This window comes from Spea bombifrons, chromosome 5 (assembly GCF_027358695.1).
Source record: "Spea bombifrons isolate aSpeBom1 chromosome 5, aSpeBom1.2.pri, whole genome shotgun sequence".
Lineage (NCBI taxonomy): Eukaryota > Metazoa > Chordata > Amphibia > Anura > Pelobatidae > Spea > Spea bombifrons.
The window spans coordinates 109,358-121,578 of NC_071091.1; the positions used below are offsets into that span (position 1 = coordinate 109,358).

A 12,221-nucleotide genomic window follows, 5' to 3' on the forward strand; every position below is an offset into this window, starting at 1 on the left:
TCTCTCCTTTCGTAAGGTTTCGGATGTGCGAGCTCTCGATGCGCACGCCGTCTCCTTTTCCCCGGAGGGACTGGTGTTCCAGATCCACAGGAGGACTAAGACTCTTTCCTCGTCTATCTCCTATCCTTACTTCCTTGACGATCCTAAAATTTGTGTGGCCCGATGTGTTCGGTCGTATCTGTCCCGTTCTGCGCTGGTACGTCCACCTTCGGAGTCTCAGCTCCTCATCTCTTATGTTAAGCCGTTCAAGGCCGTGTCTTCACCTACTCTTGCTCGCTGGGTGCGCTGGCTTCTCTCTCTGGCGGGGGTTGATGCTAGCTTCGGGGCGCATTCAGTTCGGGGGGCGGCGGCGTCGTGCGCCTTGCGATCTGGGGCTGCCTTGGCTGATATTCTCAAGGCGGCGGATTGGTCCCGAGCGTCCACTTTTCGGGAATTTTACTTTCGCCCGGTCTCCTCTGCGGCAGTGGCATTAGTTTCTGGCGTTAAAAATGCAAAATAGGAAGCCTCCTGTCTTGCCTTAAAATTGGAGATTATTCTAGCCTAGGTGCACGAATAATTATAATTTTAATAAAGACAGGAGGCGAGTATTTTCCCTCCCGGCCCCTTCCGTGTTGGGTAAGTTTCATGGTTTTTATTACTCAGGTGTTTGTTGCTATTATACTCCTTGTTCAGGATTTTGTTTTATGCGAGTCCGTATTTCTATGGGGTTGTGTTTCACATGTCTGAGAGAATCTGGTCCTGTTATGGTTTCTCTTTTTGTTTCAGCGTGACGCCCTTTGGGCTGGTTCGTGACTTGGCTGTCCGTTTTTGAGCTCCGTTGGCTGAATTCGGTGTGGCTCTGCTGGTCCCTGGCAGATGTTGATCCTGGTTCCGGTTCCGTTTGCCATTTCTAGTTGGTTCTCCGCGGCTGATTTGAGGGAGGACGTTTTCTTCAGTCCGGTTCACAGCGCCGAAAGAGGAAGAGGAGGATGGTTAAGGGGTTCTTATACCTCAGTTGTGCTGTTATGCTATTGGTTGTTTTCAACTTGTTTTGTTAACTCTTTCTTTGCTGCTACTGTGAGGAGTAAAGGAAGATATGCAAAATACTCGCCTCCTGTCTTTATTAAAATTATAATTATTCGTGCACCTAGGCTAGAATAATTTCCAATTCTATGTGTCGTTTTGCTCAGAAATGTTTTAGACTTGAGAAAGCTCCCGAAAGCTTGTCATTCCAAAATTCTGTTAGTCCAATAAAAAAAGGTATCACAAGATACTTATTCCATCTGTTTTGATATTGACACCACTGGACTAATACGGCTACAACCTCTACTCTACTATATATATATATATATATATATATATAAAAATCTGGCTGAGTATTGTCAGATGCTCCCTGGGTTTGTGTGTGTGTGTTACTGGCTGGTTGAATATTCTGATACTTTCTGGGACTGAGTGTGTCTAGCTAGCTGAATATTGTCAGATGCTCCCTGGGTCTGTATATATATATGTGTGTGTGTGTGTGTATGTATGTATGTATGTATGTGTGTGTGTATGTACCTGGCTGAATATTGTCAGATGCTCCCCGGATCTGTATGTGTAACTGGCTGAATATTGTCAGATGCTCCCTGGGCCTGTCTGTGTAGCTGACTGAATATTGTCAGATGCTCCCCGGTTCTGTGTGTGTGTGTGTGTGTGTATCTGGCTGAATATTGTCAGATGCTTCCTGGGTCTTTGTGTGTAGCTGGCTGAATATTGTCAGATGCTCCCTGGATCTGTGTGTGTGTGTGGCTGGCTGAATGTTGTCAGATTCTTCTTGAATCTGTGTGTGTAGCTGGCTGAATATTGTCAGATGCTCCCTGGTTCTGTGTGTGTCTATGGCTGGCTGAATATTGTCAGATGCTCCCTGGGTCTGTGTGTGCGTATATGTATGTTTGTAGCTGGCCGAATATTGTCAGGTGCTCCCTGGGTTTGTGTGTGTAGGTCGCCGAATATTGTCAGATGCTCCCTGGGTGTGTGTTTGTAGCTGGCTGGGAATTGGCAGATACTTCCTGGGCCAGCTGGCATTGTGGGTGGCTTCTTCTGTGAGTGGTACTTGTTAAATGCTTCCTAGGGCAAGTGGCTATAAGGAGTGGAATTTTACGATGTTCTCTATGATGGCTGGATATTGTCAGACACTCCCTTGTTCTGTGCATGCGCAATGTATCCCATTCCAATAGAATCCACAGATCCAGGACCAAGAGACAGACATGGAGAGAAAGGTGAGAGTGTGGGAGACATCTACAGATGGAGAGACTGCAGAAGTGACCCTGAGACTGAGAGGCAGCCTGAGACAACAAGATATAGAGAGACCGTAGGAGATCAGATAGAGAGAAAGACCAGAGGAGCCCTCCAGAAACAGACCACAAAGGACCCACAGAGATGGAGAGACGGCAGGAGACCTTTAGAGAGACCTATTGGCCAGTGAAGGCAGCAGAGATTGATTATAAAAAAAAAAAAACACTGATAGCATTCTCTGATTGATTGAAGCAGTGACCCGGTGACAGTGACAGAGACTCCGGATACGCAGTCACATTAGGGTTATATTTTAAAAAGCATTCCTTACGGAATGTGAAAAGCGGAATTATCTCCATAGTGACCAGTGGGTGGTCCAATCAGAAGGAACAATCAATCGCTTGCTATGGTAATGAGGACACTTTTCAAATGCACCATGTATCTGTTTTATACAAAACCCACAAGATTTTTTAGAGACAGTATGAGAGACATCCAGTGACACAGGGAGACACTGTGAGACATCTAGTGACACAGGGTGACACTACGAGAGACATCCAGTGACACACGGAGACACTGTCAGAGACATCCAGTGACGCACAGAGACACTATGAGAGAAATCCAGTAACACAGGGAGACATTGCCATAGATATCCAGTAACACAGGGAGGCACTATCAGAGACATCCAGTGACACACAGAGACAGTATCAGAGACATCCAGTGACACAGGGAGGCACTATCAGAGACATCCAGTGACACACAGAGACAGTATCAGAGACATCCAGTGACACAAGGAGACACTATGAGAGACATCCAGTGGACACAGGGAGACAGTATCAGACACATCCAGGGAGAAGCTACGAGGGGCATCCAGTGACGCAGGGTGGCACTATGAGACACATCCAGTGACACACGGAGACACTGAGAGACATCTGGTGACGCAGGGAGACAGTATCAGAGACATCCAGTGACACAGGGAGACAGTATCAGAAACATCCAGCGACACACAGAGACACTAACAGAGACATCCAGTGAAACTGGGAGACACTGCCAGAGATTCAGTGACACAGGGAGACATTGCTAGAGACATCCAGTGACACAGGGAGATGCAGCCAGAGACATCGTGCCTTAAAGACCATTCAATGGATGCAGCAACAGTCTTTAGTTATCACTGTGTACATGGGACTTCTAGTGAAGACAGGGCTGTGTACTAAGATGTAGAGGGGAAGAGCTGCACATTCTAAACTGTTGGGAAAGAGTGAGTGTGTGTGTAAATGTTTGGTGGTAGAATGAGTGTGTATTACACTATGGTGTTATTGTATGGTGGTAGAGTGTGTGTGTTGGTATATGGTGTTAGCATATGTGGGGGTATGCATTTAGCATGAGTGTGTGTATATTAGCATGAGTATGTGTTTGGTGTTTGCATATCTGTGTGGGTGTTCGCATTCATGTGTATCACAACATTGTGCTAGTGTGTGTGTGGTGCTAGCATACACATGTGTCTGCATATGACTTTAGAATGTGTGTATGTTAATAAATGGCATTACAATGAGTGTGTGTTAGCATATGTTGTTATTGTATGTGTATGGTGTTAATATGACCGTGTGTCAGCATATCGTGTTAGCGTATCAGGGGTTATCATAGGTGCTAGCATAAATGTGTGAGTCAGCATATGGTCTTAGTGTGTGTATGTTAGTGTATGATAACATGTGTGTTAAGTATGGTGTTATACTCATGCTAACATGGTGTTAGCATGAGTATGTGTGCCTAGGGTTAGTATTAGGGTGAGTATTTCTCATGCAAGGGAATGAGATATTGTATGTATGTATAAAAAAGTGTATGGTGTTAGAGTGAGTGGGTGCAAGAATGAGTTTGTATGTGTGTATGTTTTAGTTATAGGAGGATTGGCGCCAATGAAATACTGCACCCAGGGGCCACTAACCCTAGACTCATCCCTCCTGAGATTCATGCCATACCACTCAACATTTCCAGAGGTTGTGGTTAGAGGTGTGGCTGGGGGTTTGTGCCCTGATATTGGCTATTTCTGTAAGTGAGTGGGGCATTTAATTTATAGAACCATTCCCTGCTGTCTCTATACAAATTATTGGGGGCTTAAGGGCTGTGTAAGTCTGTGATACCCTCATACCAAGCAAACATTCTGAGAGCCTAGAAAAGAGGGTGCAGAGAGTTACATTGTTGCTCATGTTGGAACAAATGACATAAAATCTCTCAGGTTCAACCCTTCCAAGTACCCAAATCTGTTGATCCAGGAGAAGGCAAAACAAAAACACAGTGAGGCTTTTATCCAGTCCTGGCCCCAAGGAAAAGAAAACTCCTTCCTGACCCCAAAGGCAGTCACAGTTAAACTGTTATGACCCTGAACGCCTGCGTTCACTAGGAAGTATTAACTCAGTGCACCAAATCTACCTCACTCGGCAGCACATCCCACATCTTAACTGCCCCAACCGTAAATAAACCTTTGGTTGCGTTAAAGGAAAGCACGAGAGGGAACATGTCGGAGCTGCTGCAACAGCACAGTTCTCAACTGATTTCACAGCTCAGGGGAGAGCAGATGATCTGCCCAACTGGCCCATTATTCCAACTTGAATATCATGATCGTAGGGCAGTTGAGAAGATCTTTTAATCTGTGAAACCAATCTCAATCGCAGTTCCCGCATTGCTGCCTTGTGACATAATGAAGTGGAGCTCGGCGATATGACATCATATCCTGCTGTTTAGCTTCACTTAATTGCATTGAGTAAGGCAAGTGCCCCTGGTGCTGCCTTTAGTCCTCACACTAGCACTACCCTGCCCACTCATAGCCCCACAACAACAAAAAGGTGTCCTTGTTTGGACATCTGAAATGTTGGGGGTTTGACATCACGATTCAATTTTGAACACTCATTTCTCTTTTAATATTCTAAACACTTTGAGATCGCTCTCCATAGACATACCTGTGAAGTCTCCGGGTTTGACCCAGAGATCTCTGGGTGAAGCACTGCTTCTCTGGGTCAAGGGCCGAATCCTCCAGGTTGTGGGAAAGGGGTCTTGACATATCCTGCCCCCCACCCATTTTCCCTTTAAATTGGGGTGTTTCCCACTGATGTCAGAGGGAACTCCCACTGATGTCATGGGACCGCCCGCTGACGTCAGTGGTCAGTCCTGGCCGCGTCACGCAAGGGAAGGCTCCGGGTAGCTGGAGCTCAGAAGCTTCCAGGTATGTCCATAGCCATACAATGTGTCATTAGTCATTCTTCTCCAAATGCATCAGTTATCATTTCTCTGTATAAATAAAGAGGAATAAGACCAAGGACTGGCCCTTGGGTTCTCCAGTGGCTCTCTGTATTGTGTGGTCTAAGGGTCTAATTTACCATGGAGAACCTGAGACCAGACTAAAGATGAACTAACATCATCTGGTCAAATTCCTGTCCATGGAAACAGAACCTGCCTGCAGATTGGACCCATTGGAATCGTCTAGTCTGGCCGTTTTTTCCTTAATCAGTCCTTGGTCTTAGATTCACAGTATTTGATATTCAGATGTCTCGAAGTTTCTCTGAATTGTCCTCCCTTTACTAAGTTTCTTAAACCAATTAACAAAAATCAGCAACTTATTAACAGGGAGAAGCTCACTCAATGGGGAGAAATAATGATGCAGATCCAGAGAACCCCTAGAGTGCCAGCTATGTAAGATATGTAGCAAAAGAAATGGGCTCAGAATGTTATGTATTACCTACATTGTATTGGTAATTGCTATACACCAGGGGTGTCAAACATGGAGCATTTGCCTCACTGCCCTATTGTGCCATGAGGGCCCCACTTGCTCCTTACTTGCTGTCTTGCAATTAATCTATCTGCACTGCATAAAAAGTACGAGAGATCAGATGGGGGCAAGGGGATAGATACAGCAGAGTGTTTACAGAGACACAAACAGACTCCACTGCGGGGTATGATCACTTATGGCAGAGGGAGATTTCTACTTTCAGTAGTCACGTTCTGCAGTCAGTAGGCGTGGAAGCTGCGTGGCTCTCTGATCATAAGGAAAAGCTGATGCTGAGAGTTACTCAGGATACCCAGCCTGCCGTCACAGGAGCAGAGATACTCTGCAGTCACAGGAGCAGAGATACTCTGCAGACAGAAACAGAGATACTCTGCAGTCACAGGGGCAGATATACTCTGCAGTCACAGGAGCAGATATACTCTGCAGACAGAAACAGAGATACTCTGCAGTCACAGGGGCAGAGATAATCTGCAGACAGAAACAGAGATACTCTGCAGTCACAGGGGCAGAGATACTCTGCAGTCACAGGAGCAGAGATACTCTGCAGTCACACGAGCAGATATACTCTGCAGACAGAAACAGAGATACTCTGCAGTCACAGGGGCAGAGATACTCTGCAGACAGAAACAGAGATACTCTGCAGTCACAGGGGCAGAGATACTCTGCAGTCACAGGAGCAGAGATACTCTGCAGTCACAGGAGCAGAGATACTCTGCAGTCACACGAGCAGATATACTCTGCAGACAGAAACAGAGATACTCTGCAGTCACAGGGGCAGAGATACTCTGCAGACAGAAACAGAGATACTCTGCAGTCACAGGGGCAGATATACTCTGCAGTCACAGGGGCAGAGATACTCTGCAGTCACAGGGGCAGAGATACTCTGCAGTCACAGGGGCAGAGATACTCTGCAGTCACAGGGGCAGAGCTACTCTTGCAGTCACAGGGGCAGAGATACTCTGCAGACAGAAACAGAGATACTCTGCAGTCACAGGGGCAGAGATACTCTGCAGTCACAGGGGCAGAGATACTCTGCAGTCACAGGGGCAGAGCTACTCTGCAGTCACAGGGGCAGAGATACTCTGCAGTCACAGGGGCAGAGCTACTCTTGCAGTCACAGGGGCAGAGATACTCTGCAGTCGCAGGAGCAGATATACTCTGCAGACAGGAGGTGAGATCTGTGTTTAGGGCAGTGTGTGTGGGGGGGTATCACTGTATGAATGCATGTGTTTATTAATCATAGTGTATGTTTGTGGGATATCTGTGTAAATGCGTGCGTGTAATTGTGTGTATGTGCGTGTAGATGTGTGTGTGTGTATGCATGTATGTGTGTTATGTCTCTGCGTGTCTCTGTACATCCAGCAGCAGCACACCGACAGAAGCAGCTTCCATAACAGATGTAAAGAGGTCTGTTTCTTCTGCCTTATCTGCTGGGTGTCTGAGGGGCCCCTGACTTTTTCTGTTATCACCTTCCTGTCCCTTAAATCTGATTCATGGGCACAATCCCAGGCTGAATTGTGTTGATAATGCTGAAGTTGTCTATTTATTCAGCACATAGAATATATTATAAATCAATATCACAATATTTTGTGCAAAACAGATACTACAGCGGCTCTGTGAGTGCTGTGTGATTGCCCACCTCAGTTTGTTGCTGTGTGAGTGCTTTGAGTAGTGATCCTGCTTCAGTGTCTGAGCGGAGTTGTTTGAGTGTCTGTGGGTTGTGTGAGTGTCTGTGAGGCTGAAAGTATAGTGTATTTAAGTATCATGTAACTAAACATGGCTGCGAGTAGATAGGATTATTTCTATAGGGAACCAATTGCATTTCAAAAACTGATCGGTGTCTTTAGGTCCAAACCAACCTTCTGCATGGAGCACCTCTGTTATAAATAATTGCAAAAAATAACTTTAGTTTAGTGGGTCAGCTGATCAGACCCTAAGCTGATTGGCCATCATCTTCTCCATCTCCCAGCAGAATTCTGGTGCATCTAACTGTATAAACACGTCTCTCACTTAAAGGAAAAGCCTCACAGTTACAGTGAAACTCACATGCTTCTTTTCCCACAGCTGATTGGCAGCTTCACAGACATAAAAAAGTGGAATGAAAATCCAATCCCGATGGGGTAGGTAGGCTGCTTAATGCCATGGCAACCCACATTAAAAAGAAGTAAAAGTAATAGCATGCTGCCAGCTGATCTATTGTAAGATCACCTGGCCAGTGGCCAACATGCACTAAAAATTCTGACCTTTGCTAATATGCATGGATCAGCAGCTGTGGGTTAGTAAAAAAAAAAACAAAAAACATTAGCACAAGAGTTCAAAAAAGAAAGCCATACTTGTAGGCATTTGTAGTTTACAACCAGAGACCCTTGCAAAGGGTTGTGAAGCCAAGAACTGGTTCAAAGTGGACATACTAAATGACGCAGTGAGTTGAGGCATCAGTAGCGGGAGACACAGATCTATAGCTAATAGAACTGATTGCATCTATTCCAATGTCGTTTGTGATTCATTTAATGCCAAGTCTTCATAGAAGAAGCTCTTACCCAGTAGAGTCCATTTTAGAGCCCAGAAGAATTTTATCAAACTTTCCAGACCTCAGAGATCCCTTCTTTAGATGTTTGAAATTAAGAACATTGAGATGCTGTGCTCTGTCCAGCAGGTGGCAGTATAATGTAATCATTTATATGGGATGTCTGAGAGGCTGCCACACACCTCACATCTCGCCATTCTCTCTCCATCATGCAGCAGAGCTCTCTCTCAGTTTCCGCTGCTTCCTCTATTTGTACAAATATGATTAGTGTTATTGTCAAACTCTTGCAAACATTTTGATTGTGAATAGCATTACCACCTCTCGAGTCCCGCTTTTACTGCTTTTTGCCCCAGAAACTTTTTGGCTGGTGGCAGTTTCCAAACAGAGGTGGAGGCAGGTTTCACAAGGGCCACATAATGACAGAGCTAAGGCTTCACACACAGCAAGTGAGGTTTGTTAGACTGGGTGTGTGTTATCTGCAAAACTATGACCCATGACCACACCCCCAACCACACCCTGATAACACCCCCAGGCACACCCTCTTGAAGAGTGTCCAGGAAATAGTGCAGTAGAAGGTGGCAACCCTAGGCCCCTGTGACATATGCCAATGGAGATCAGATCATTCATATCACCACAAAAATCTTGTTGTCCACTCAGGTCCTATAAAAGGAGATAGGGAGGGAGAGCTGGCAAGCTGCACAGATAAAGCTGCAAGGGGAGAGAGTTAGTGTGCGTAGTAGAATGTGTGTCACTGGATGGTGTTAGAGTGTGTGTTAGGAGCCACGGGGTTTAATCCAGGGACCCTGCATGTGGAAGGTTTTGCTACCAGGTGGCTTTTGGGTGATCTGGAATTTTAAAAAGCCTCTGCTTTCTTAAAAGGTAGGGTGGCCACACAGCAATGGTACATTTTGTTGGTGACCATTTTGAATCTGTGACAATCTAGGTGCCCCTATACATGTTCTCCCCAAACTCTTTGGCAAATAAGAAGGCGCGTGTATCAAAGGGGTCCTCAGAAGATAGCCCTAGTTACCACAGATATCCTCATAATAGAAAGGGAAGTCAAAGGAACCATAACTGATTTAGCAAGACTTTTGCAGTCACACTGTACCAGCGAGGTGCACTCACATGTGCAAGGTCTAATATTTGGGGCAAGAATATGCTCTTGCCACCACAGGGTCTCAAACGTTCCACACTGGCAACCACTCTCTACCCAGGCTGTTTCTTTTATCAGATGTATGAATGTGGGCCAAACCACCCAAACAACTATCCCCCCCCCCACCTTCGCTAGATAACCTTATACTGATTGCATGTCCCTGCGATGACAACAAAACATTCGGATGTATGACCTATCAACTTTCAGTAGTAGTCTCTGCATGTGCCATGGTGACCACTGGGAATCAGGGTTCAGTTCCAGAGAGGAAGCCTGAGAAATGTGTTTTCTTTTTTTACGTTATTTACTTCTTTCATAATTTCCAACTCCTAACATAGAAACATACAATTTTATGGCAGACCAGACCCATTTGGCCCATCTAGTTTGCCCGTTTTTCCTGATGAGACAAAAACCTTAATCAGCCCTTGGTCTTCAGGAGCCGTATGCCTATCCCATGCATGTTTAAATTTCCTCGCTGCATAAATCTCTACCGCTTTTGCTGGGGGTCGGTTTCATTTATCTACCACCTCCTTAAGTGAGCAAGCCAAGTGACAAGGGATTTAAGTAAATTAGAAGAATCTGCGAGAGCGCAAGATCTGCAGCTTAATTTTCATAAATGTAAAATTATGCAATTGGGATATAAAAATCCTAATGTAGAATATAGCATTGGGGCCTCTGTGCCATCAGCGACAATGGAAGAGAGTGACTTCAGGGTAATTAATTTATGAGGACTCAAAGGTAAGCAGGCAATACCGAAAAAGCAACAGGGTGCTGGGTGTATAGAGAAAGGCATTATTGGAAGGCTTAGAAGAGAGGTGGCAACTAAAATGGGGAATGGTTTGCAGGATAAAACTGATCATGAGAGACTGGGGTATCTTAATATGTCCGACATGGGGCAGAGAAAAGAGAAAGAGAGGATGGGCGAGAGAGAAGAGAGTGGGGATGGGAGAGAGAGAAGGGAGTGGGGATGGGAGAGAGAGAGAGAGAAGAGGGTGGGGATGGGAGAGAAGAGTGGGGAGAGAAGAGAGTGGGGATGGGGGAGAGAGAGAAGAGGGGATGGGAGAGAGAGAGTGGGAATGGGAGAGAGAAGAAAGGGGATGGGAGAGAGAGGTAGAGAAGAGAGTGTGATGGGAAAAGAGAGGGAAGAGAAGAGTGTGGGGATAGGGGAGAGGTAGAGAAGGGAGTGGGGATGGGAGAGAGACATTTGAAAACAAAGGGATTTAACAAAACACAGGAAGAAATGTATTTCACTGGAGGATAAATGATACAAAAGAGGTCAGAATCTAACGCTAGAGGGACAGAGAGGTTAAGATGGAATAAAAAGAATTTTTTTTTATTGAGAGGTTGGGGGATACATGGAACAGCCACCCATCAGAAGTGGCAGAGGTTAAAACAGCAAGGGAAGACAAGACCAAGAACCGATTAAGGTTTGAGTCTTTACAGAAGGCAAAGGGGATGCCAGTATGTCTAGCACCCTATTCCTGAATGCCTGTGGCCTGATCACCCCTATTTCTTAAAATATTCTTGAATGCCCCCTCCCCCACCACATTTACTTGTGAAGACTCATGTATTTCTATTGGTAGAGTAGGAACGATACAGGCAGGCGGACAGCCGAGCCATATCAGGACAGAGGGACTCACATGTGAGACATGAAGGACAGATGGATAGACAGAGACTGACAGACAGAGACAGCTGGATGGGAAGACACAAACTGCTAAGAGAGGGAAAGAAAGACAGAGACAGCTGAGGGAAAGCGAGACTCTGGGACAGACACACTCTGTTCCTGGCTTATCAGTGAATGGAATGCAGCAGCTGGAGCTCAGACAGTGGGTCTTCAGCATTACCCTGTGGGACCCCCGCCTTACCCACAGCCAGAGAGGGGGATCAGCCACAGATAGAGGGGGTCAGGCAGAGACAGCCAACGAGAGATAGAGGGGTTCAGAGACAGAGATATCTGAGAAAGAGAGGAGATCAGGCACAAAGGGTGATCAGAGACAGGAGAGATCAGAGAGGGGGTGATACTAGACAAAGAGAGAGGGGAGATCAAGAGAGGGGATAGATCAGAGACAGGGTGGGAGGAGAGACAGTGAGAGTGGATCAGAGACAGTGGGATCATAGACAGGGAGGATCATAAACAGGGAGAAGGGTATCAGAGAAAGAGTTAGAGGGCTTGGTGATGGAAAGAGGGCTTAGAGAGGCTGATATTCCGTTATAAGCGCGCCTCCTGGACCCATTATATGTCACCATAATATTTTATACTCTCTCATAAAAAGCTAAGACGGTACTGCAGGAAAGTGAGCGGACGGGGAAAAGGGCGAAGGATAGAAAGCAGAAGAGTTTGGACCAGGCCTCTGGAAACTAATTCATGCCCAATCCAATATAACGCGCTAGAAAAGAACACAGAGAGATATATGGAGACACAGAAAATTCTAGAGATCCTTATGGAGAGATAGAAAGCACTAGAGAGTGACATATATATAGAGAGAGAGAGAGAGACAGGTACGGATAGAAAGAGTTAG

At 45.8% G+C, this 12,221-nt stretch overlaps 1 protein-coding gene across 1 annotated transcript in view; it reads left to right on the plus strand.

Moving 5' to 3' along the window:
* Positions 1 to 2,134: 2,134 nt before the first annotated feature.
* Positions 2,135 to 12,221, plus strand: part of SMARCD3 (SWI/SNF related, matrix associated, actin dependent regulator of chromatin, subfamily d, member 3) — a 36,319-nt gene continuing 26,232 nt past the window's right edge. Inside the window, exon 1 of the mRNA XM_053466923.1 lies at positions 2,135 to 2,237. Within this exon, the coding sequence (XP_053322898.1) occupies positions 2,226 to 2,237 (12 nt within the window). The 5' untranslated portion in view covers positions 2,135 to 2,225. The remainder of the gene's footprint in view (positions 2,238 to 12,221) is intronic.